This window comes from Nomascus leucogenys, chromosome 5 (genome assembly GCF_006542625.1).
Source record: "Nomascus leucogenys isolate Asia chromosome 5, Asia_NLE_v1, whole genome shotgun sequence".
Taxonomy (NCBI): domain Eukaryota; kingdom Metazoa; phylum Chordata; class Mammalia; order Primates; family Hylobatidae; genus Nomascus; species Nomascus leucogenys.
Window position 1 is genome coordinate 122,250,513 of NC_044385.1, and position 27,604 is coordinate 122,278,116.

Genomic DNA, 27,604 nt, shown 5'->3' on the forward strand with positions numbered 1-27,604 from the left:
AAGTGCTGGGATTACAAGCGTGAGCCACCGCTCCCGGCCTCAAGTAATGTTTTCTAAATTTGGCCATGCAGCTACATCATTGGAGAGCTTCTAAAGATGTAGAATACTGGGATCCATACCCAGACCTACTGACCAGGTGCCTCCATAAGTCCCCAAAGGAATAGCATTTGGCAGCCACCGATATAGGTAAATAACATGAAGGTCTGTCTTCCCACTTAGCTAAATTCTACCTAGCCCGTAATGCTCTCTGCTACGACATTTTTTGGTTGTTCTTGCAGCTAACACTTCCGTATTCTTAAAAAGTCTCTATTGCTAATAACTGGTACACATGGTTTAGTATTTCATTGCAAATTCTGCATGGCTATCTGTCTCCTAGTTAGTTTATAAAATCCCTAAGAACAAGAACCGAGTGTTACATTTCCATGTGTCTTGCAGGGAGTATGGCACAATATTGAACGGAGTCATTGATTAATTGGTGAGGGGTTTTGGAAACAGTAGGAGAAAAAAGAAAATAAAGGAAGGTAGATACAGAAGCGTAAGCTAGAAATAATATAAATATCAGAGAAACACAAGATTTCAAGATGAATTCAAATTGAAAATGAAATTCAATTAAATGAAGCTTACATGAGATGAAAAAGATATAATAAAGTTGAAAATAAAAGAATGAAACAAGATATATCAGGAAAGCATGAAGAAAAAAAGCAGGAGTGGTACATTCATGTTAAAGAATAAGTTGAAGAAAATTGGGAACTCAGGGGAAAGGATGGGAAGGGGGTAAGGGATATGACACTACAAATTGGGTTCCGTGTATACTGCTCGGGTGATGGGTGTACCAAAATCTCACAAATCACCAGTAAAGAACTTATTCATGTAACCAAACACCACCTGTTCCCCAAAAACCTACGGAAAGAAAAAAATTTAAACAAAAACAAAAATAAAGAATATATTGAGGGCCGGGCACGGTGGCTCACGCTTGTAATCCCAGCACTTTGGGAGGCCGAGGCGGGCGGATCATGAGGTCAGGAGATCGAGACCACGGTGAAACCCCGTCTCTACTAAAAATACAAAAAATTAGCCGGGCGTGGTGGCGGGCGCCTGTAGTCCCAGCTACTCGGAGAGGCTGAGGCAGGAGAATGGCGTGAACCCAGGAGGCGGAGCTTGCAGTGAGCCGAGATTGCGCCACTGCACTCCAGCCTGGGCGACAGAGCGAGACTCCGTCTCAAAAAAAAAAAAAAAAAGAATATATTGAAAAAAAGGTTAATTGCATATTGATACAAGACAGAGACAAAAAACGGCTATGAGACTCAGGAAATACTAAGCTCAGAACGACATAGTATCATTCTATGAAATGCAAAAATTGTTAGCAATACAAGGAAACGTGAGGAGTATTAAAATTTCTTGCATCACCATAACTCTCTGGCAGGTCAAGGGGACAAAAATAAATAATTACAGGCACAAAGCACTTGAATTATTTAATGTTTGGATAAATATCTGCACGCTGATATAACCCTGTACCTTAAGAACAGGAAATGCATCTTCTCAAGTGTCATGTACCAGGTACAAACATTGATCATATTCTGCACCAAAAAATACTTCAGTGCATTTCTAAGGTAAAAACTGTACCTTTTTATTTTAATAATAAAATACTACCACAAAGTATTACTAGAATTTCAAAGGAAAAAGAAAAATGAAATTACTCGGATATTTTAGAAGTGGTTGCATAAATAATGGCTGAGGCAGTCAAGCAAACTAGAAAATAACAAAAGTGAGAATATTATTTGAAAAAATCTATAAGATAAAGCCAAAACTATTTTTTGTAGTAGATTTACAGTCCCAAATACTTTAACGAAAAAAGAATTATGAGAACAGAACTAAATATTCTACTCAGAATTTATGGGCAAAAAGACAAAACAATTAAAAAGAAAGCTGGAGAAAGGAGATAATAAACTCAGAAGGAAAAATAATAATAATCATGATGAGATACAATAATTTGTACTTTGTAGAACTGGTAGCTAAGATCAAGAACAGGTCCTTCAAATAAAACAGACATACATCTGGCAAATTTAATTTAAAAAATAAAAGGAAAACAAATAATTTATAAATTATCTATGTAGTCATATTCAGAGAGAAGATTGACTAGAGTAAAATAATTTTAAGTGATAAAATTGAAAATCTTAGTGAAATAAATAATTCCCTGAGAAAAATGTAAATCAAGATGAACTTAATGGAAGAAACCCTACAGGAAAATAAAGAAGAAATTGTACTGTGTATCAAGAAGTGACAGTTACTTCAAGTGAAGATTTTAGAAATTTCAGAAGGACCTGGGGCTCACCGAGAGAGGAATTTGGATGTCAACAACACTTTCTACAATTTAATTAAAGAAATGGGCTTAAACTTCAAGTAAAAATGAGCTAGATTTTTATTTAGAATTGAAATTGGAAATAAAAAATAATTCCAAAAAACAAATGATCAAATAGAAATTTCTGTTTAAAATGACAAAGAAAAAGTTGAGGAGACTGGAGTCAATCTCAAGACGAACCAAGAGAAATCTAGAAGGGACAGGAGCTTCAGTGACACAGGATATGTTTAGTAGGATTTTCTACAGAAGCAGTCCAAGGGAAGTCTGCTCAGATGATAAACCGAGTTCTCCCCAAGCTTTGGGTTTACACCCAGCTCCTGAGCGACTATGGCGAGAACGGCCTTAGAGAACATGAAGGGTAAAATGACCAGCAGTGCAAATGGGGCCAGGAGAGAGGCCTTCGTAAGAGGAAAGGGTCGTTCCCTCTTCGAGCAATCACTTTTTTTTTTTTTTTTTTTTTTTTTTGAGACAGAGTCTGGCTCTGTTGCCCAGGCCGGAGTGCAGTGGTGCGATCTCCACTCACTTCAAGCTCCGCCTCCTGGGTTCACGCTGTTCTCTTGCCTCAGCCTCCCGAATAGCTGGGACTACAGGCGCCCGCCACCACGCCCGGCTAGTTTTTTTGTATTTTTTAGTAGAGACGGGGTTTCACGGTGTCCAGGATGGTCTTCATCTCCTGACCTTCTGATCCGCCTGCCTCGGCTTCCCAAAGTGCTGGGATTACAGGCGTGAGCCACCGCGCCCGACCCGAGCAATCACTCTTGATGCCACAAAGGTAAAGAGCAAATGGAGATGGGATGTATATTACTTGATCTTTTTAATAACCTGTCATGACACATCAGCTTTTCTAATATTAATAATTCTACCTGAGGCGGGCGGATCACAAGGTCAGGAGATTTAGACCATCCTCGGCTAACACAGTGAAACCCCGTCTCTACTAAAAATACAAAAAATTAACTGGGTGTGGTGGCACACGCCTGTAGTCCCAACTACTCGAGAGGCTGAGGCAAGAGAATTGCTTGAACCCAGGAGGCGGAGGTTGCAGTGAGCCAAGATTGGACCCCTGCACTCCAGCCTGGGCAACAGAGTGAGACTCTGTCTCAAAATAATAATAATAATAATAATTCTACCTCAAAACATATTGTAAATCCACACATCTACCTACCTCTGCCCCCTCCACCCTAGCCGGGTGGCATTAGTAATGTAAGTGATGCAGAGGCTTTTTTGAACCAACCACCTGGCCCTTCCTCCTCCTACCATCCCTCCTCCAGGCTGACTGGTCTTCCCATAAGACAGATCAGAGCCTGTCATCCCTGTGCTCAAATCCTAGTGCTGAGCATAACATTCAAACACCTACACAGTTTCTGTCTTACTCATGATGTCAGGCCTCTTGTTTCCAGGAATTGGCAAAGCACATTCGTCTCTAGGCTTAGAGCTTTTTCCCCTGCGTCTGGGAAGCCTTCCTCTCTTCTCCTTCAGGCCTCAGCTCAGAAAGCAACTCCTTGGAGAACACATCACAAGCCACCCTTTCTGTGAAAGTCTTCCCCCATCGCAATGTTTTCTATCAGAGTACCTTGCTCCATTTCCTTTCTAGTAATTCTCATAGTCGGTAAATAAATAATTGTTGGGTGGGAAAGGAGGGCTGTTTCTGCCGATTTTTTTTTTTTTTTTTTGTCATTTCCCACTAGAATGAAAATCCCACGAGGTCAAGAAATTTGTCTGCTTTTATAACATGCTGTATTTCCAGTGGTGTGCCCGCTGCCTGTCATACTGAGGCACTCCAAATTTCATACATAAATCACACTTTTCAGAAATTGTGATTATTTTATTAGTTTTTTTACTTTTGCTAAAGAGTAAACCGAGGCACAATAAAAATTTAATGAGCTTATTTGAGCAAACAGTGATTCAAGAATTGGGTGGCTCCAAACCAGAACTGGTTTGGGAACTCCATGAGGGATTGTAACGGGGAGGCTTTTATAGGATAAACATGGAAGTAACGCAGGGAAAATATTTGACTGATTGCAGTTATACAGTTACCTTATTTGATCTATCCTGTTGGAAATTCCCTAGTTACATAATTACACATCTGTTTGTTACTTCTGATGGGTTGGAGTTTCAGTTGTATTCTTCTTTAATATAGGCATTTACAAGAAATTGCTCAAGTTAAGTTTTGCTTATGTTTGCAAATCGAGCTAGGTCAAGGTCATATCTGAGGTCTTGCTGGCTATGTCTGCTTATAGTTTCTTCGGGCCTGGCCTCCATTTTAATTTACTTTACCACTGTATTGGAATACTGTTGATTCCCCCATTGGGCTGCAAGGTCCATGAAAGTAAGGTCCCCGCCTCTCCTTTGCTCACCAAACATAGTGCTTGGCACTTAATAGTGGCTCGATGATTATTTGTAAAATAAATAAATGAATAAAGAGATTTAAAGTTCCCTAGAAAGTGAAATGTCTTTCTCCTTGACTTTACATACCACTCAGAAGATTCTGGACCTACTAGAATTCCTCATTACGAATTTTGTTTTCCTGGTATTTTCCAGCTATTCCAGCTTCTGTTAACAACCGAAAGTTAGCAGGAATGGGGGAGAGGCCATATGATTTAAATGCCTCCAATGAGGGCTGCTACTGATTAATTTTAGATCCCAAGCATCTGGGTCAATGCCTAGTTTCATGGCAGGTATGCAAATGATTATTTTAGAGTCATTATTAATGATTTTACTAAGAGCTGGGAGCACTTGAAATGTTCCTCCAAATGAGATTGGAGATGTAGACCAGATGGTCATTTTTTAAGAGCCTCCATATATTCTATTCCACTTTTCAACACATAAGTTTTTATATTAAGATTGATTACTAATGTACCTAAGCAGCCACATCACTATTTAGTAAAAAATTAGACACATTATATATTTTTTAAGAATAAGAAATGCTCCATTGAGATGATAATAATCTAAATGAAATATGAACATCCCTGAAGTTCAATCTAGCCATTCTGTTTTGCTTTAACTAGGTTACGGCCTCTAAGTCATTTTCTTTTTCTCCTTCCCCTGGCAATATATCATGTTCTACAGAGCTTAATATTGTGTGGGTACAACCTCAGGCATAAGAAAATGGTCTCATCAGTCTTAGCCCCAAAATGCTGTTTGGTCAGGCAGGATGGCTTAGGTAAGTTTGATCACAAATAAATATGTCAACATCTACTCATTCCCTGAACCCCAAAGGTCAGTGCTCAGGGGAGGATTTGTCCTAGGAGTATCAGTTTTATTCTTCTTGGTCATGATGGTGCTGAGAAAGACTACTATACACTGGACTATAATCTTTGAGCCATAGGAAATTGAATCAAACCAAGTGGAAAGTATGTGCTATTTAGTATTAGCAGGGTCAGTTAATGGAAAAATTGTGAAATAGGTGAAGTTCATCATTGATCTAGCTCCTGCAGAACGAACCTGGTCTCCCCAGTCCCAGGGGCATGCCTGCTGGCCTTCGTTTAGACCTTGGCATTTTCTGCTGGCTTCTCTCGGCTTCTTGGGGACTTGATTATGTGCACTGAAACAAAGCCATTCTAGGTTTCGAGGTTTCTGATTGGGCTCTTTCCTTCCCCACCCTCAAATGGATATTACTTATTTGATGGATCAAGCTGTCCTCATTTGCTAACAGAAAATGGCTTGAGGAACTTCTTGGGTCCTCTCAGGTAACATGTGAATTTCACAGTGACCTTCTTATGACAAAACTCTTCCAGTGTGTATGACTCAAATGAGTGAGTCTGCTGGTGTGGATTTCAGTCCAAGTAGTATGGACAGATAGATCCCTGCCTTTGAATTTTATGAAGCAGTAATATATAATAAAAAAAGCGAGAAACTGACATAGAGTTGCCCGTTTATTTTTTCTTTTTGCCAAGTAAAGGCATTATGGAACAAGAACAACAAGACTCACCTACTAAGACAATCATTTTATAAAAGAAATAAACATAGGCCGGGTGTGGTGGCTCACGGCTATAATCCTAGCATTTTGGGAGGCCGAGGCGGGTGGATTGTTTGAGGTCAGGAGTTGGAGACCAACCTGACTAACATCGTGAAACCCCATCTCTACTAAAAAAAATAATAAAAAAATACAGAAAATTAGCCAGGCCTGGTGGCAGGCACCTGTAATCCCAGCGACTCAGGAGGCTGAGGCAGGAGAATCGCTTGAACCCAGGAGGCAGAGATTGCAGTGAGCCGAGATCACGCCACTACACTCCAGCCTAGGCAACAAGAGTGAAATTCTGTCTCAAAAATAAATAAATAAATAAATAGAAATAAACATAATAATCAGAAGAATAAGAAGAAAACAAACTTGGAATAAAACACAACGTTTTGTAGAAAATTACAGCTAGATCGGAGGAATAAGTTCTAGTGTTCTATATCACTGTAGGATGACTGTAGTTAACAATAATATATATAGTTTCAAATGGCTGGAATATTGAATGTCCCAACACAATGAAATGATAAATGTTTGATGGATATGCTAATTGCCCCGATCTGATCACTATATATTACATGCATCAAAACATCACTATGTACCCCACAATATATATCAACTTAAATAAGCAGCCTTTAAATTGAATGAATTTACCTTCATGAGAAAAACATATTTCAGTGTCCTTATTTCACAGCAGACTAATGAAAATTTTATCAAACACCAGCATCAGCTAGGGCCAAGTTTTTGGGAACGGTGAAGTTTCCCAACAAGCCAATCCATGAATTTTAATAGCTCTAGCTGACACTTGTGAGCAAGTCTCCATGTGACCTGCTTTTAGGACAGCTATACACGTGAGTGAGCCTGCAACACCTTTTGAGTTGTAAACCAAAGAGCCTTCTTTGTACAAAGCCTTTAGCATTGATGTTTTTCTGTTCGTACATTAATGGGAAAAACTGAGTAATAGGCAGCCAGAAAAACGATTTGAATTTTATTGGAATAGTTAGAATCTAAAAATTTAGGATATAAGGATGCATTTCTTCACTAGCAAGTATGGGTGTACAGCCAGTAGCTGCCAGGCACAGGGATACAACAACACAGTCCCTGCCTCCCAGCCTTACATTTAGTGGAGAAAACAGAAAATGGAGAGACACAGTAGATAGACAGCGTCACATAAAGATAATTCCAGGGGTGCTTTTGTGAGCAAACGTGACATTTAAGCAAAGACCAAACTAACATGAAGAACTGAGGCTTGCAGTTCCCTGGAAGAAGAGCATTCCAGGTGGAGGGAACAGCCAGTGCCAAGGCCCTGAAGAATACACAGGCCAGTGTGGCTGGAGCACAGTGTGGGGTGCGGGAGGGCAGGTGGCTAATCTGTGGGGCCAGAAATGCAACAGGTGCCAGATCACATAGGGCCTTAAGGGATTTTGAATTTCATAAATGAAATGGAAACTACTGGAAGATTTTGAGCAAGAGACTGACATGCTGTGACTTATGTTTTAAAAGGATCGCTGAGTGCTAGAGTACAGAAATGAGAGCTAGTAGGCTACTATAATAGTCCATATGAGACACGATGGTGGTTTGGACTGGGGTGGCCGTGATAGAAGTGATGAAAAGTGCTCTAGGATCTGTTTTGAAGACAGAGCGAACAGGACTTATAATGGATTGGATATGGCAGCAATGACAAGAGGAGAATGAAGGTGGGTTTCAAGGTGTTTGACCTGATCCACCCAAGGAATTGTACCATTACTGAGAATAGGTCCAAAGAGAACAGTAGGTTGAAAAGTTGTTAGTGGACACATTAAATCTGATATGTCATTAAATAAATATCCAAGTAGATATGTCAGGTAAGCAGTTGAATACCTAAGACTAGAGTTAAGGAGAGAAATCAGGGCTGAGATAGAAATTAAGAAATATTCAGCATCTAGAAATGTCTATGGTCGTTGGATTGGCTAAAGACATGTGGCAGGCCAAGGGTTCTGGTGGTTGCTCCAGCAAGTACAAAGGCTTTAAGGCAAGAACGTGTTTGGTGAGTTCTAAGTAGAGTACGGTGCCACCATGGATGTGTAGAGAAGATGTTCAAGGACTAAGTCTGGAGAGAGTCCAGTATTTAGAGGTCGGAAGGAAAAAGATTCAGGAAGGGAGACAGAAGAGTGACCAATGAGGTGAGAGGAAAACCAGATGAGAGTGAATCACCAAATCAGTGTGAATACAGTCTTTCAAGGATGATTAAGAGCAGTTGATAAATTCACTGTGCCCTCAATGATCTCTACTGATGGAAGAAGCAACGTATGCTGTTATATTCCCAGTGTTTAGGAGCACCTGATCAATATGTATTTGTTTATTTCAGAGGTTAAATATGGCAGTCTACTGGCTGAATCCATTCTGAAGATGTGTTTTATTTGGACTCCAAGGTTTAAAAAGATTTTAATTGATTGCCAAGATTCAGAAATTGGGAAACATCACATCAGAATTTGAATTTGTTTCTGTTTAACAATTATTCAGATTATCACAAGGCAGGCAACAGCTGTCTATTGCTGAGTGGCAGCTGCTGTCATTAAAGGGGTCATGAGATCCTCAGTTAATTTTCTGCTGTCTCCAGCAATTCCTGCATCTCTTCAACACGGAGAGCTGAGTCATTTGTTCATATCACCTTCCTGGTTCCTTTTTATTTGCCCCCTTTTGTTTAGTTAATGAGAGAATGAATGAATGAATGAATGAGTGAGCTAAAGAATATTTGCTAGTGAGCCACTGGGATCCCAGAAAGGTGAAATGATATAAAGTTATATGTGACAAAACCAGGGCTTAGATGCAGATTCCCAGGCCAGGGCTTTTTATTTTAAATCTTTGCTTCCTATTGTGTCATTTTTTAAAATCCTAAAATATAAACAAAAGTTTGATTGAAAGAAGGGTACTGACAAAATGCTATTTTCATTTTTAGAAAGAATAGAATATTACACAAATCCTGTAACATGATAAATATTTCTTTCTCCTTAAACCTTAATAATAAATGGTTTCATAAGAACTGATACACCGACTAACAAAAGTTAGCATCACTGCCCAAAGTAAAATGAGTAATAAACCTAATTATTAAAAAATACAATTAAAATAAACATTGATACTGTACTCCATTCATTTATAGGTGAAAATAGGTGTTGCTATTTTTCTCCATGAATTATTTTTACATGTTTTAACCAAAGAATGTTGTAATCATGGAACACCAGTTTGTCATCATTCCTTCTTCAATTCAGTACCAAAGACCCTCCGGAGTTTTGCAAACCTCCTCTCTCTTGCCAAATTCAATAATTAGAATTGAATTAAACTACAGTGTTGAATTTCCGATGTTTTCTAGGTGTATATATTATTTTAATGGGTTGAATTGTGTTCCCCAAAATATATGTTGAAGTCCTAACCCCCAGTTCCTCAGAATGTGACTTTATTTGGAAATAGGGTAGTTGCAGATATAATTTAAGATAAGGTCATACCAAAGAAGGGCAGGGCCTTAACCCAATATAACTGATGTCCTTATAAGAAGGAGAAATTTGACCACAGACTCAAACACCAGGAAGATGATGTGGAGGGAGACACACAGGAAGATGGCCATCTGAAGAGGCAGGTAGAGATTGGAGTGATGCTGCCATGAGCCAAGGAACACACAGCGCTACCAAAAGCCAAAAGAGGCAAGAACTGGTTTCCACCCCTCTCCCCCAACTTCCCCAACCCCAGGGGCTTCAGAGGGAGCGTGGCCCTTAAAGATATTATACTGCCCTACAACCTGAAAAACAACAACAACAAAGAAAGGACCAAGAGCACTTTGATTTTGGACTTCTGACCTCCAGATCTGAGACAGAACACATTTCAGGTGTTTTAAACCACATGGTTTGTGGTACGTTGTTGTGACAGCCCTAGGAAACTGAAACAGAGATGATCTTGTCTAACTCTAAATTGTAAACTGGGCTAGAATGTAGGCATCTTACTGGAGGATGCTGTCTCCAGGAAAGGGGCTTTCTCTCTCCAGATAAAGGGCTTTCTCTATGGTGCATATGTGCCATCCCTAAGTGAGACATTTGGAGGTGCCTGATGCCCCGAAAATCCTCACTCCTTTGCTCACTCAAGGCACTGAAGCTGATTCCACCTGCTCTTAGGGAGTCACGGTTCTGCTTTTATCCTGAAAGCTGCATGTTTCTCCTTCCTTAGCACAGAATATCTTGGGTATTGGGAGGAATTTGGTGCTACTCTTGACTCTGGGCAAATTTGTAAAGTAACCCAAAGATTTTTTTTTAATCGTCCTCAGGCCTTCTTAAATGTTTCAGACTTCTCTTAAGATGAAGATTTCTTAACTTGCAATATATAGACAATTTTTAAAAGCAAACATGAAACCCTGCAGATTGTTTGAAATAGTCTGTGAGTGTGGATACTTTTCTGGGTAAAGATTTCTTAGTTTTGATTAATTCTTAAAGGTATACTTCCCTACAACCTGAAAAACAACAACAAAAGAGAAAGGACCAAGAGTTTGGGCCATAGTGGTCAGGCTTTGTGCCCGGGGAACAAGGCACCCATGGGTGGGAGTGGATTGTAGTAGGAAGGCAGGAGTTTGGATTTAGAGGTGTGGCACCGGAGGTGACAATGGGCCATTCAGATGGGGATGTTCAGTAGGTAGTTGCAGCCATGGTGGTGGCAAGCGAGGGCACACACCCAGATTTGGAATTCATTGGCACAGCGGTGGGAAATGAATGCATGAAAGCAGATAATCTTTCAGAGCTGATGACTGAACCTAAACTAGGAAAGGCTGATCCTAAGTCTTCGGGAGCATCCACACTGAGGAAGCAAGGGGAGGAAGAGGTGGCCTTAGAGGGAAAGTAGGAAAGGCGGCGAGCGTGGTGAAAGAACTAGGAAAACAACACAGGCAAAAAGTAGCAGGAGAGAATTCTCCTCGAATGACCAAACCTGCAAAATGAAACGGAGATGTTAAAGGAAATGGCGAACGACATAAAAGGAAGGTTTTGGTCTGGGGATCACTGATAGAGCAGCACTAGGTCCATCTGGAAAAGTTGTAAGGGTTTCTTTGTTCATGTCTGCATTCTCTGGGGATGACTGCACTTCTGCTCTGTGCCAGATGCCACGCTAGGTGTTGGGGCACAATAAGTAAGACAATCCCATCTTTCAGATGGGATTTCTGGGCTCTCACTGGGCATGGATTTCTAGGAGTAAACTATGACATGAAGTCTGAATAGTGTCCAGAGAGGGTGCACAGGGGAAGTGGTTGATATACCCAGAACAGCTGAAGCCAAATGAAAGAGAGATGGGCTTGTTTTCAGGAAGTACAATTGGTGGGTCCAAGAATCTTTAAGCATGAACCTGCCTGCACTCTGTTACATTATAAAACTGACTTATGCATTTCAGAATCACATGGGAGCACACACATACCAACAATGCCTTGGACAAAAACCATTTTTGTTACAGAGATTTAGTAGGTGATGGTATAATATTTATATACAGACAAAAACAGAAACAAATACAACATATGCCTTACTTTCTCTTGTAGTGTCTCTGTCTTTTAAAGATTGAAATTTCTGCTATCTAAACAGGTTTACTCCTGGGAGCTTCTATTTTAGAATGGTTTTTGATTTTTTTTTTTTCTTGAGATGAAGTCTTGCTGTGTCCCCCAGGCTGGAGTACAGTGGTGCAATCATGGCTCACTACAACCTCAACCTCCTGGCTCAAACAATCCTCCTGCCCCAGTCTCCCAAGTAGCTGGAATCACAAGTGCATGCCACCAGAACTGGCTAATTTTTAAAATTTGTCTGTAGAGATGGGGTCTCACTATGTTGCCCAGGCTGGTTTTGATCTCCCAGGCTCGAGGAATCCTCTTGCCTTTGCCTCCCAAAGTGCTGGGACTACAGGTGTGAGCCACTGCACTTGGCCTAGAATTTTTTTTTTTTTTTGGACCTCAACATGCTAATCTTGTTAAACATGAATATTATTAAGCTATTAAGAATTTTGGAATTAACCACATCAGTGATTTATTCAGTAAGAGCAGTTACGAGAAGGGAATGGATAGTGCTGGCTGGGAGCCATGCTTACCTGGAGTGAGGCCCCTTCTCCACCATTCATGAGTTTGGTAGTCACAAGTGAGTTACTTAAATTTTTGAACCTGTATCCACATCTATAAGGGTGATTTAATCATATTTACCTGACAGAGTTATTGGAATAGATAATGCATGAAAAGTACCTGGCATATAGTAGGCTCTATGTTACTACAATGATTACTATTGATAATAAACAATTTGTCTGAGATTATATTTGCAAATCAAGCCAAAATTAATAACTTAGAAAATACTCAAACAATTTCTGCAAATAATTCACTGCTATTAAGGAGCCCAGCAGCAATAAAAGTCTTGGCAAATTACATACTGCCATCAGCTAAATTACAGACAGCATCCCATAGGTAAATGAGCAACTGACACTTGACATCTTTGAAATTTGGACAGACAAAGAGGATAGAAAAAAAGTAGTTTCTGCATCATATGCAGCTTGAATTACCCTGAAAAGGAAATCAAATTATTTACTTGAAAATTTGTCAATGTTGTATTATACTTCCAGAGTCTTGAAATTCCTACACAGAACTCCCTGATTTTGAAATCTACTGAGATACTGACACCAGGGCAATAGCGCATGGCTGTACAGGTTGTCCACTGCACAACTCCAGGGGGTGTCATTCACACAGACTGATGAGAAAGGCACCCCTAGAGTGCAGTGCACCCCTGTACAATCAAATCCAGCAGCCCTATCTGAGAGGCTTGAAAACTTTCCTGATGAACACGGAGAACATGCAATTCAACAAATACTTATTGAGCATCTATTATGTATGAGACACTGTTCTAGGTTCCAGGAATATAAGAGTGATCACAACAGACACAGTCCCTATCCACATAGAGCTTATGTTCTAGCAGAGTGGAGGAGGGAGACAGATAATAAGCCAATAAACAAGTAAGCATCTCTCATATCAAATGCTGGTGTTAGGGGGAGCAGTAAAGCCAGGTGAGAAGGAAATGGGATCCCAGCAATGGCAGCATTACTTTTTGAAATAAGTTGGCAGAAAGGGTTCATTCACAAGTTGGCATTTTTAATCAGAAACCTTAAGGAAACCAGGAAACATGCTGTTTGTGTGGCTGAGGCAAGGGTATTCCAAACAGAGGAAAGAGCAAGTGCAGATGCCCTAAGGCAAAGCCTGCTTGGCATATTCAGGGGAGAGCAAAGATGTGTGGCTGGAGTGGGTTGGAGGGAGTGGTGGCAATAGAAATGAAGTCAGGTGGCGGGAGGGGGAAGCAGATCTCGTAGGGCCTAGGCAGCCTTTGCAGGGTTGCTCTTTACTCTGAGTGTGGTGAGAAGCCACTGGAAGATCCTGAACACAGCAGTGACATCATCTGATGCAGGTGTTAAAAAGGATCTCACTGTACTCGAAATGAATTTTTATTACAAAAGATTATGTCTAAATTTCTAAATTTAGACATTTCTAAAATTTCTAAAAATTGTCTAAACAATTTTCCCCCATACTCTGAGGGTTTTCAACCAAAATTAGCAATCCTATTTTTAAAATTGTGTCCCTTTTTAAAGCCGAGTGTGAATTCAAATGTTTAAGCAAATAAATACTTCCTAAAAGTGGTAAATACTGACACTTTTAGTCTTAATAAGTATTAAAGTTAATTTATGCACTCCCTTCCTGATGTTCAATTTGCCAAATGGTTCAGATTAATTCCTATCAATCACAGGAAAAAGAATCTGGAAACAAAAATCTCAAACATTTTAGCTGTGAGGGAAAGTGTTTCATGGATTATAAAAGGCATCAGAGACACGGTTAACGTGGTCAAGGCCTCTGCTCCAAGGGAGATGATTGCTCATAAAACAGTTTGCATTTTGTCAAGTTAACCTAACTCGTGGAACACAGCATTCTGGAATGTGACCTGGCCTTCCAGAAAAATCATTAAACAATGTCTACTGTTCATAATAATACTGAAACTTCCAAAAAAATCACAGCCACTTGTATGCTCAGTGTCTTACATAAAATGCAACAAGATATGTGAATAACGCACAAATTTCACAGTAAGAACTGTGCTGTATTTTCCAAAATGTCTTCTACAAATGCATTTATACATGTATAATTCTCAAGCCAAAGAACTCAGCAAATCACTTTCCACCAACAAATTTAGTACATACTTATGGAAAAGTTTACTCATATTTGTAAATAACATATAACAACAATAAAAAAAGACTCAGATTGACTTGTCCTCATACTGATAGGCCAACATAGATTCCTTTCGTGGTTATAAATAAATTATCCACAGGGTTTGCACAAAATATCTTGTAATAAATAACAAAAATATTGTGTCCCCCAGATCTTTTTTCTTGTCATGACTAATTTGTATAATTGAGGTACTATCATTCACACAGCTAATTCTTAAAAGTTTGGACTTGTTAAGAGTTGAGCACAAGATCTCGCCTTTAAAGCTAGTCATCAAAATCAGTGGCTATCCTCGGATGCTTTATTACGAAGGGAAAGAAACTAATATTGCCAGGTCCTAACTTGTTCGGTCCTGGGCTAACCATGTGGGATGCCACAGGTCGGTAGTCTTTGAAGTAACCTTACGAAGTGGGAATTATATCGATTTTATATAAGAGAAAACTGAAGCCAACGAGGTAAAATAACTCGTCCCAAGTGATGAAGCTTGCCTAGGTCCCAGCCAGGTTTAGTCAAGCCCTTGCTGCTTCTCTGTATTGCACACTGGTTCTCTCTGCTGCACACTGAGCAACACTGTCTTTTTTAAATCTATTATGAAATAAAGTTAAACAGCTTCACAATTATCACTGTCATTATTTTTCTTTTTAGCTACTGTTTTTTGGTCTGTCCTGTGGAAAGAGCTTGCAATCCTCACAAGAACCTTGTAAGGTAAATCTGCCAGCGTGTTGCTACAGACTGTGCCTACTTCAGCCAGTTTCTCTGCTGAATATCCTCCTTTTACTGATGAGGAAACCAAATCAAGAAGTCATAAATGACACACCCAAGGCTGGGAAGTGGTTGAGCAGGTATTCAGACTCAGGTCTATTTTACTCCTGTGCCTGTGGGCCGTTTTCACATTCTTTTCAGTTGGATAGTTTTAAAAATGTATAATGTTGCACTCAAATAACCTGAAATTTTACAATTCTGAAAGGGAACTGATAACTTGAGGCACTGTGTAACTATGCTTCAACACCTCAAAAAGGCTCCACCAGGCACTTCTGAAAATGATTTTTAAAGCCCTTTTTTACTTGAATAGTGTTCAACATTCTCACAACTTGGCTCATGTTTTTATGCTGAACAAATGATTCATGACCCTTTATTCTGGGGACTGGATTCCTCAAACAATTGTTCCTCATGAATCCAAAGTGATGTGATGAATAACAAGGATCCAGGCATTGTTGCTCAGTTGATAGTCACAAAATACTTGGCCTTAATAAGTCAGGAATTATTTTCCCCATATTTCTCTAATTACATTAAAGCATATAAGGTTTTTAAAAGTCTGGCAAAAATTGTGACGTTTAATATTAAATATCCAACTGGAGAAGGCTTGGATTAATAAGACGGAAAAATTGGGGATGACCTGAAAAATTAATTTATCATCACTGACCTGTTTTCATATCTTGAAGCTTTTATGATCTAGTTTTAAATCTACACCGCTTTTTTTTTTTTTTTTTTTGAGAAAGTCTCACTCTATCACCCAGGCTGGAGTGCAGTGGTGCGGTCTTGGCTCACTGCAACCTCCGCCTCCTGGGTTCAAGTGATTCTCCTGCCTCAGCCTCTCGAGTAGCTGGGATTACAGGCGTGCACCACCATGCCCTGCTAATTTTTTGTATTTTTAGGAGAGACAGGGTTTCACCATGCTGGCCAGGCTGGTCTCAAACCCCTGACCTCGTGATCTGCCCACCTAAGCCTCCCAGAGTGCTGGGATTACAGGTGTTTGAGCCACCGTGCCCGGCCTACACTGCTTTTTCATAGTGAATGTTTCTATTGCTGATAATCATAGAGGCAAATACAGACTTGTTTTACTTTTTTGACTAAAGGCAAAATAAATACTAATATATAACCATGCTTGTACTGTTATAGTTTATATGAATTGTGATTTATCCATCTATTCATTTCCATTTTAGGCAAAACAATTCATCATTTTAAAGTCTAGTCTAATAAACCTTTTATGATAAAAAGGAATAAAATAGGAGTAGGTATTGATGTAGATTACAGATCTAATTTGTCAAAATTTTACCCTTAAAAGACTTTTGTTGGGTCAGAAATACATTTTCCTGCTTTGAGTGTATTGACAAATTTTCTCTTTAAGATACATTAAAACTGAAATATATAGTTTGAAGTCTTACAAGAATTATAAATTTTGACTTATGTCTTACAAGACATGATTTTTTACTTAAGACAAAATTCTCCCAAAGGACAACTCAGTCTCTTTAACACCCAAGAATAGGCTAGGGTCACTATTTTGTTAACTAACAGCTCTATAATTTCTCAAATCAAATGTCAAGAACACTGATAAACAATTTTCTTAACTGTTTGGTAAACTTGCTGAAGTCTTGCAGAGTTGTAAACACTGAGCTCTTTTAACCTACGCGCCTTACTTATTCCTGGAAACAATATCATTATGCCTCTAGGACTGCCCTAGACAATCTCAGATTCATAATGTTAGGGCTGAATACACCCCACAGCATTATGGGTTAACTCATGCCCTTCTAGATCTTTCATTAAATTCTCTCCATCCTAACTCCACCCAACTCAGTATATGACTCAGATGCCTTGAATCTCCAAAAACATTTCTTAAAACAGTCTGTTGGAAACCAGCTCTCTTCTATGGGCTCCATAGAAATGTTTTTACTGTCTGTCCCTCCCACAAGGCATGTGTCCCCTTCTTCTCGCATTGTAGATACTTGCTGATATGCTGTATTTTCCCTGCCAGACAGTAAGCTCATCAAGGGTGCCATCTGAATCACTTTAGTTTCTTTTGTCATATAACTCACATGAAGTAGATTCTCAAGTATTGAGTATTGAATGTGTACTTAATAATTTCTGTTAGCCATGACTCATTTTCAAAGAAGAGTTTTAGGAAGTACTCGGTCAAGGGAAAAAAAAAAAAGAGCCATAAGAATAGAAAACTCTTCGAGAGCTAAGCCAGAATAACTGGCACTTAAAAGTGACACATTCAATTTCTTCACCTTTATATAACCTCCAGAAGATCAAATGTTGATAAAATATTTATCTTCAGTTGTCACAAGCCAGACTTTGATTTAAAACTCTTGGGTACATGAATGTCATGCCAGACCAGAAATACATCATCATGTATTTTTAATTTAAACATGGGTATGTAAAAAATTTATATATGCCTGATATGAAAAAATTTGAGTGAAAAATCTCCCAACAGTCACCACAAACAAGAAAATAGAATCTAAAAGCAATTTTTAAACTTCTGTAAAAGTGCAATGAAAAGCCTTCTGTTTGCAAGTCCAATGTGGTATTGAAATGACACATAAAACGCATTCTCTTACCTTTAGGGAATCAAAGCAGGCAATTACTCTTCCATTTTCAACCTGACAACTTTTGGGGGGATGAGCAAATTTGCATTCTTCATCAGAGCGTGAGCATGTTCCTCTTTGAAACTGTCTGCAGACTTCTAATGTCAGCCATTTTGTATCTCTGACTGGGGCAACGTTCAAAGCCATGGTGATAAAGTAATTTGGGCTGTTTGTTTCTGTTAAATGATGAAATCAATCCAAGTTCTAATGACTCCAAAACTACTGTTGTGAAAACTCCCACATGTAAGTCTGAAGGTGAGTGATAAATTGCTTAGTGAAGTCCAATCCAGGAAACAGGATGATGAGAGAGTGTATGGACAGGCAATCACTCATCAATCAATATGTCCCACTTGAAGATGGTGGGCCGCAATAAAAGCACTCTCAGTGTCATCTCTGGCTTTCAACGTCCGAGTCTCTTGACTGTTTTGCAGATACACCTGTTATTAATAAAGTGACTTCAATATCATGGGACTCCTTGGGAGAATATTTAATGCTGATGCTCACAGCTATTGACGATCTTGGAAAATAAGACACTCAGATGTTCATATTTTAGCAGGACGTTTTTCTTCCCCCTTTTTAAATTCTGAAATTAAGCAATTGGCAAAGTCAGACAACTGAGGTATCTTTATCCACTCATGAGGTCAGGGTAAAGTGTACTTGACAGAAGAGCGGGATGTGAATACAAAGAAAGCTCCCAAGCTGCAGTTTCCAGCAAAAGTGACTTCACACAGGCACTTTTAAATGATAAACCTGCAAAACAGAAATGAAATATTAACCTTTACACAAACTCAGTGCAATCAACACTTCAATGAACTATTGAACTCTTATCTAGAATTTGCAAAAGCACAGTTTAGAGCTTTGAGCTTTGAGTATAGTGAGAAACGTTATGCATTAAAGAAAAAAAAAGAATATGCAACGGAAACCGTATTGCAGAATTGTCTAGGCAGCAGTCCAAAAGTTAGGAATGACTCAAACAGATGAGTGTGGCAGACACAATAATTAGGCCTTCTGAAACAATCCCATCTAATGTGCTTAATCGCCAAAACAGTGTATTAGGACTGTGGCTTCCAATTAATTTCACATTTAGGCCATTGATTTTATTGTTGGGAATGCTATAAACAATTATTTGGGATGTGTCCCTCCTATGTAATAAAGATATTGTCATTTTGGATGAAGTGTGGGCTCTTTCTTCTTTATGTTCTTCCTAGTTTACAGAGATGTGGACTTGGAGATGGGTAGGTAGGATCCTCTTGATAGTTTTTCTCAGGGATCTTAATACTTCCTCTCCACCATGACTTACCTAATGTTTATCTTCCTATTTACACTGCAAGCATTCACAGGGCAAAGACTATTCTTTGTAGTTTTCATTTCTGTATTCCCAGTGCCTTAGTCTGTGGCGTATATTAGACCCTCAAGAAATATTTATTGACCAATTTAACTGATGACTAAGTGCAGGAATGTAAATTAGTTTTAGTTGAGTTCAGTTTAGTTTTTAACTGAGTCATAATCTAAAAACGCTCTGTAGTATGGAACGCTGGAGTTAAAACACATGGCTACAACAAAAATATAGTCAGTAAGTTCAGATGTCTAAAATAAGCACCTTCAGTTTCTTTTAACTTTTTCAAGGGTTATGAAATCATTAAACATTGAATTCCAGTTACTGGGACAAGCATGAATAAAGGACTAAAGTCCAGAAGTTGATTATTTTCATAAATAGGATATGCCACAAATGACCTTACATACTTGCTGAGCCTTGATGTCTTTCTAAAAAAATTTATACCTAAGAACTTAATGAAGACTGGAGGTAGATTATTTTAAATTGGCAGGTACCAAATAAGTTCAGAGAGCAATAATTTTTTTTTTTTTTTGAAATGGAGTCTTTCTCTGTTGCCCAGGCTGGACTCTGTCACCCAGGCTGGAGTGCAGTAGCGCGAACTCGGTTCACTGCAACCTCTGCCTCCTGGGTTCAAGCGGTTGTTGTGCCTCAGCCTCCTGAGTAGCTGAGACTACAGGTGTCTGACACCATGCCTGACTAATTTTTGTATTTTTAGTAGAGACAGGGTTTCATGGTTTCACCATGTTGACCAGGCTGGTTTCGAACTCTTGACCTCAGGTGATCTGCCCATCTCAACCTTCCAAAAGTGCTGGGATTACAGGCGTGAGCCACCGTGCCTGGCCCAGTAATTTTTAAGTGGTTCACAAGTGTTCCCTTAAAAAGTATGTCCCCAAATCAATTAAGTTTTTTTAACTCTGGGTAAACCAAGCCAGACGAGCTTCCTTGCATTAGGGCTTTTTTAATTTTTTAATTTTTTTTCTTTTTTTTGAGATGGAGTTTTACTCTTGTTGCCCAGGCTGGAGTACAGTGGTGTGATCTTGGGTCACTGCAACCTCTGCCTGAGTTCAAGTGATTCTCCTGCCTCAGCTTCCCGAGTAGCTGGGATTACTGGTGCCCACCACCATGCCCAGATAATTTTTGTATTTTTAGTAGAGGCGGGGTTTCACCATGTTGGCCAGGCTGTTTTCAAACTCCTCACCTCAGGTGATCCACCCACCTTGGCCTCCCAAAATGTTGGGACAACAGACGTGAGCCACTGCGTCCGGCCTGCAATAGGGCTTTTCTTGGCTGCTGTGTCTGATGGGTCCCTTATAAGGGAGAAGCCTCAATGGTGTCTCAAGCTTATCTGATGATGCAACATTTATTTAAGCAGGACACCTCTTGGGACTGGTGGGAATTGCTACTTCATCCCAATAATTCTTTTACATTTTAATAAAAGTGTTTGCATGAGTTATAATTGCATGCGCATTTAAGGAAGTTGGCAATCTTGAAAGCTATGACACACAGCAAACTTCAATTATAAAATATTTGAGGGATCCAGGCAGGCTCCTGCATGTCTGTTTGGCAACGTTCTGTTCACAGAAGCTAATATCAGCTAGCTTAAGCTAGGGAGCTTAAGAAGATAAATTTAATAACCAAATTTAATATGGGTTGGGTTTCATAGACCAGCCTGGACTTGTATCTTTATTACCTCAACCTGCACCTCTGGCTCCCATGGAGAACAAAGGATGAGGAAAGCAAAGGACAAGGACATATTTCTGTCTGCATCAAGGGAGATGAGGCACCAATGACAAGGATATTTCAAATGATGGGCTGAACACACTTAGTGTTTGAAAAATATTACATAGAGTCCCCAAGTCCTCAGTACCAGGCCCCAAGGTAGATCCTCAACCTCAAAGGCAGCAGAGTCTCTCCCAAGGGCTCCCATGGAGGAAAAGAAAGAGGTAAACATAGGTACTGTTGCATAGATGGCAAGAATAATTACTCAGATGTTCCTAAAAGTTCTCCAGGAGCTATGCTTCCAATGCAGTTCAGTGAATGCTGTACATTTTTATTCATACTTATAGGTAAGAAGCCTTTTTCATTCCCCCTGGAAGAAATATATTTTTTCCCCCTGGGAGAATTCCCATTTCAACTTACTATGAAAATCCCACCAGAATTCAGATGATCAGACTCTACCAAGATACACTTGCTTAAAATTAAGCATTTATTTGAATTGACAAAAATTGTATAGGATTATTATGTACAAATGATATTTTGAAATATGTATGCATTGTGGAATAGCTAAATTGAGCTAATTAACATATGCATACTTAGCATTTTTTAATTGTGAGAACACTTAAAACCTCTAAGTGAGATCACGCCCTATTTGTCTTTAAGATAAACTTGCTTTTAAAAGCAGGGATGGCCTTCCTTACACCTTATACAAAAATTAACTCAAGATGGATTAAAGACTTAAATTTAAAACCCAAACCATAAAAAACCCTAGAAGAAAACCTAGGCAATACCATTCAGGACATAGGGATGAGCAAAGGCTTCATGACAGAAACACCAAAAGCAATGGCAACAAAAGCCAAAATTGACAAATGGGACCTAATTAAACTAAAGAGTTTCTGCACAGCGAAAGAAACTATCATCAGAGTGAACGGGCAACCTACAGAATGGGAGAATATTTTTGCAATTTACCCATTTGACAAAGGTCTAATATCCAGAATTTACAAGGAACTTAAACAAATTTACAAGAAAAAAACAAACAATCCCATTAAAAAGTGATATGAACATGCAAAGGATATGAAAAGGGCAATGGATATGAACAGACACTTCTCAAAAGAAGACATTTACGCAGCCAACAAACATGAAAAAAAGCTCAACATCACTGATCATCAGAGAAATGCAAATCAAAACCACAATGAGATACCATCTCATGCCAGTCAGAATGGTGATTATTAAAAAGTCAGGAAATAATAGATGCTGGCAAGGCTGTGGAGAAATAGGAATGCTTTTACACTGTTGGTGGGAATGTAAATTAGTTCAACCATTATGGAAGACAGTATGGTGATTCCTCAAGGATCTAGAACCAGAAACACCATTTGACCCAACAATCTCATTACTGGGTATACATACCCAAAGGAATATAAATCATTCTACTGTAAAGACACATGCATGCCTATGTTTACTGCAGCACTATTTACAATAGCAAAGACATGAAATCAACCCAAATGCCCATTAATAATAGACTGGATAAAGAAAATGTGGTACATATACAACATGGAATACTATGCAGCAGAATGAGATCATGTCCTTTGCAGGGACATGGATAAAGCTGGAAGCTACCATCCTCAGCAAACTAACACAGGAACAGAAAACCAAATACTGCATGTTCTTACTCATAAGTAGAAGTTAAACATTGAGAACACATGGACACAGAGAGGGGAACATCACATACGAGAGCCTGCTGGGGGTTTGGGGGCTGAGGGGAGGGAACTTAGAGGACAGGTCAATAGGTGCGGCAAACCACCAAGGCACACGTATACCTATGTGACACATCTGCACATTCTGCACATGGATCCTGTTTTTTTTTTTTTTTTTTTTTTTTTAGAAATTAATTAATTTTAAAAAGTGGAGTAGGCTGGGTGCCGTGGCTCACGCCTGTCATCCCAGCACTTTGGGAGGCCGAGATGGGCAGATCACTTGAGGCCAGGAGTTTGATACCAGCCTGGCCAACATGGCAAAACCCTGTCTCTACTAAAAATACAAAAATTAGCCTGGCACACGCCTGTAATCCCAGCTACTTGGGAGGCTGAGGCATGAGAATTGCTTGAAACTAGGAGGTGGAGGTTGCAGTGAGCTTGCGCCACTGCACTCTAGCCTGGACAACACAGAGAGCGTCTGTCTCAAAAAAAAAAGCAAAAAAGAGCAGGTGTACCCAAGCTTTCTGATGGCCAGAGTCACTTGTACAGCAAAGATGTTTCAGAAAGAAAGAGGTGTGCATTATATCACAGGTACAACACACTGTTATCATAGCTTCTCATGAATCCACTCTTTCTCCCAGCTTATTCTCTGTTCCTTTCCAAAAAGCTATATGGCTACTGTTAGCATAGGCACCTGTACCAAGGAGTGGGTACAGGCAGGCAGATGTGGGGAAAAGGGAGAGAGCCACTTGAGCTAGGTTAGATGGGTCCACCAAAGAGAAGAGCAATGGAGGGTAAGGATGGGCTAGACCACGTTTCAGCATGGCCATCAAGAGATGGGACTGAGAGATATGCCAACATTTAGACGTAATAGAATATTGGACTTACCAGGCTGCCAGTTGCTGAGGGTAAGGGGCATGCATTAGACTGTGCTGTTCAAGGCAGAAATCACTGGCAACATATCAATCAAGCACCTGAAATGCGGCTAGTGCAACTGAGAAACTAAATTTTAAATTTTTATTTATTCTTAATGAATTTAAATTTTAAAAACTCACCCTTGATTCAGTCATTGGAAAATTTTTTAGTGTGATTAGACCAAGTTGAGTATATAAATTTACTTTTTTAATTTTAAATTTTATGAAACCTACATACAGATGGAGTACTGCCAATGAAAATTTAGCATCCAAATTCAGATGTGCTCTAAGTAGAAAATACACACTGAATTCAAAAATACATGCCTTGTAAGAAAAAAAGAATGTGAAAATATCTTATTAATATTGTTTCATAGTTATTACATACTGAATTAATATTTTTAATATATTGGGTTAAATATTAAAATTGATCTCACCTGCTTCTTTTTCCCACTCAAAAATTCAGAATTATCTAAGTAGCTCACATTCTATTGCGACTGACGGTGCTGTCTCAAGGGCTTTTGCATTTCTTCTATTGGTCAACAGAACTTCTGGGAGTGGTAGAAAGTCCTAAGAACTAGCTTCCAGCCTTCACTTTGCCAAGGTATCTCATCACATAACCTTGGGCAAGTCCATTTCTTTGAGACTCACCTTCTTCATCAAAATGTCGATAATAGTTCCTGCCTGTATGTACATGGTTGCTGCCATGAAAGACAGATTATAGTGGAAATATAAAAATATTCTGTGATTTTTAAAAGTTACTATACCAATCTGTATTAACAAAATCTACTTTCAGGCTTCCTCTCTCTCTACGATAGTTCCGTATGATGACCAGGATTAGACCCGGTGTAGATCTGCTCCAGCCACAGAGTCTGAGAGCAGGGAGGTACCTAGAGATCAATGGTCTGACTACATAGGGGTACCTGGACCTCTTATCTAGAGAAGGCTTCACTTCTCACACCACCTTTATTTTGCAACCAAAGGGAGCCTCAGAGAGGTTTTTCCAAGTGTCACTGCAAAAACCTTAAGCCCACTTTCTTCCTCCAGCTGCTGTTCACCCAAAAGTGAAGGGAACACCTCTGGGGCCAACAGTCACCCTGGGTGGGAAGCAGGGGCGGAATACTCTGGTAGCACCGATGGGAGCCTGCTTCCCTGAGGGCATGGTGGAAATGCAGCTGTTTTTCCATTCACAGTGCCATGGATGAGCAGAGAGGAAGGGGTGGCATTTCAAGTTCATCTGCCCAGAGGGGCCCCTGTTAATACTGTCTGGAGAGGGCACCTCCAGATGTTTCATAATTTTGGAAATTAGGAAAATTTCCATCAAGATTCCATGTATAACAGCATTGCCCCATTATATGCAGGGCACCCTTAGCCTTTCCCGGAAGTTTCTAGGCTGCACTGGGAACAGGGTCTCTGCCCACATTATTTTCCAGTTTTGTGTAAGGCTCTCTCACCCGTGTGTTTTAGCTTCCATTTCTTTCACTTCTTTTGACTTTTTTGGTTTTATTTCCAATGTCCCAAACAATTCCACCCTAATTAGCTCCTTCCAGTGCAGAACCTAGGCAATGTTTGGGAGCAGTTGCCCCCGATTATTTCTCTGGCAGGCCCTCTCCTCTTCCTCCTCAGGCATTTAGAAACTTCCTGCCTTTCTAAGCCACCTCCTGGAAAAGGATATGAGCTTGCCAGGAAGGTTCAGCTGAGCCACCCTCCCGCAGGCCCTGCTCACAGCCTGCATCCGGAACAGCGCCCCCTCCTTCGTCCTTTCCCTTTTGACACCCTCTCCTACAGCCCATCTTTAATACTGCCTGGTCATTATTTTTAAATAGGTATCATTATTCCTTAATTCACAAGAACTGTAAATATTGATTTCTCCATCCGCCTCCCCACAGTGTAAACTCCTATAGGGTTTGCCTCAGGTATCTGATAGACTTTGCCTATTATTTTTGAATCCCCAGGGTTCAGTTCAGTGCCTGGTATGCAGAATACACTGGACAAATGTTTGTTGAATGAGCTCCTGATCCTCCTCCAAGGAATATTTGCATTTTAATAAGAACCAAAGTCTAAGCTAAAGGAATAATGCTCTGAATGGGGAATTCCAGTATTATCTGTAGGAAAATTCCAGCAGATGCCACTGGGTTACCCTGCGGCTGCCAAGTAGGTTGAGGCTGGGAGCTGCCCCAGGGATGCACACCGTGAGCCTAAATGCTCAGATCTTTAGTCCAGTGGTTTTTAAAGTGTTGTGCCTGGGCCAGCAGCGGCAGCATCCACTGGGAGCTTGTTAGGAATGCACACTCTCGGCCCGGCGTGGTGGCTCACACCTGTAATCCCAGCACTTGGGAGGCTGAGGCAGATGGATCATTTGAAGTCAGGAGTTCCAGACCAGCCTGGAAAGCATGGTGAAACCCCATCTCTACAAAAAATAGAAAAAAACTTAGCCGGGCATGCATGGTGGTGCATGCCTGTAATCCCAGCTATTCAGGAGGCTGAGACATGAGAATCACTTGAACCCAGGAGGCAGAGGTTGCAATGAGCCAAGATCATGCCACTGCACTCTAGCCTGGATGACAAGAGCAACATTGTCTCAAAAAAAAAGAAAGAAAGGAAGGAAGGAAAGAAGGAAGAAAGGAAGGAAGCAGGGAGGGAGGGAGGGAGGGAAGGAAGGAAGGGAGGGAGGGAGGGAGGGAGGGAGGGAAGGAAAAAGAAAAGCACACTCTTAGGCCCCACCACCAAGGTCCTGGATCAGATACCCTGACAACGAGGACCAGCAATCCGTGTTTTAACAAGCCATCCAGGGGGCGGCTGATGCAGGTTCAAGCTTGAAAATCCCTGTCGGAAGCATTCCTTGCCTTCTGTGTGCCAAGCATCCTGCTGCTTACTGAAAAGAACAAAGATGTCCGCCTGGAGTTACCTGCAGGCTTTTGAGTTCACTGATTTCCCTAGAAACAATTGTAAGAGTGCTGGCCGGGCTGCCCTCAGCGGCTGTTTCTGATCAATAAAAACAAAACAAAACAGAGCCAGACTCACAGAAAACACCTGAGAGATTTGTTTCAGCTAAGACTTCCTTCTGTGAGAATTAGGAAAGACGGTGACCCATAGCCTCCTGGAGGGAGTGGGTGGGGCCTTGTTTTATGGATGCTTGTCTGAGAGAGGACCACTTTAAAGGGACTAGTGGCCTGATGACCAGCAGCTCAGTCATCAGAAGGAGCTGCTTTGTAGTGCCCCATCCTCTCCAGACGGCGTGTGATTTAAGGAATATCCAGGTTCACTGCTTGACTCATCTTTAAAGGAAAGGCAAGACTGAAGTTCGAGAAGAAAGAAACGAGGTTCTGTAGTATTTCTGAAATGCCAAAGGATGTGCCGTTCAACTCTACAAAATAATCCCAAGCTATTTTTAGGGTCTTTACTTACATGACACTTCATTTTTCAAAATGTATTTAAGAACTCTTCTAAGTGTTAGATTTTCAGAAAGCAGTCACTTTTGACTGTATAAAAGAATTTGCCGCTCACATTCTTTTGCAGCTGCTAAGTTATGCAGGGTGAGTTTGGAAAGCCTGGCTTTTCACTCTGCAAGGAGGCGACCTCCCTCCATTCCACGCCTTTCAGACAAGCCAGGGCTGTGGACCCCAGGTGTCTCCTCTGTGCCATTGCTTTCTAGATAGTTTGTACATTTTTTAAGGGGAAAATATCAGTCATGTCCAATCTTGAGACTGAGATTGATCAAAATTTCAGACCACCTTAAGGGAAATAATTCTGCAGCACACAGTTCCTCCAGTTTACTTTCGGGTCATCTATGATATTTTAGCTGCCTGCCAGACATCGGCCTCCTAGGGAGCTGATTAAAGAATCTTTGCAAAACAAGCCTATTTCTGAGTCAGACAGTCAAGAACTCATTATCCATTAAGTAATTTATAGGATGCCTTTAATTCCTTTTATATAAATCTAATTACAAGAAAGAAACCTTGTCTCCTTGACTCTCCTATTTCTAATTTTCGGAATATCTGAGTTTCCTATTTTTAATTTTTAAATTCTTAA

At 40.1% G+C, this 27,604-nt stretch overlaps 1 protein-coding gene across 8 annotated transcripts in view; it reads right to left on the reverse strand.

Annotated features, from left to right (window-relative positions):
* Positions 1–27,604, reverse strand: part of MBNL2 (muscleblind like splicing regulator 2) — a 173,603-nt gene that overhangs the window by 101,876 nt on the left and 44,123 nt on the right. For all 8 annotated transcript variants that reach the window (XM_004088157.2, XM_004088156.1, XM_030813576.1 and 5 more), the window contains exon 2: positions 17,889–18,665. In XM_004088157.2, the coding sequence (XP_004088205.1) occupies positions 17,889–18,062 (174 nt within the window). In that variant the 5' untranslated portion in view covers positions 18,063–18,665. The remainder of the gene's footprint in view (positions 1–17,888; positions 18,666–27,604) is intronic.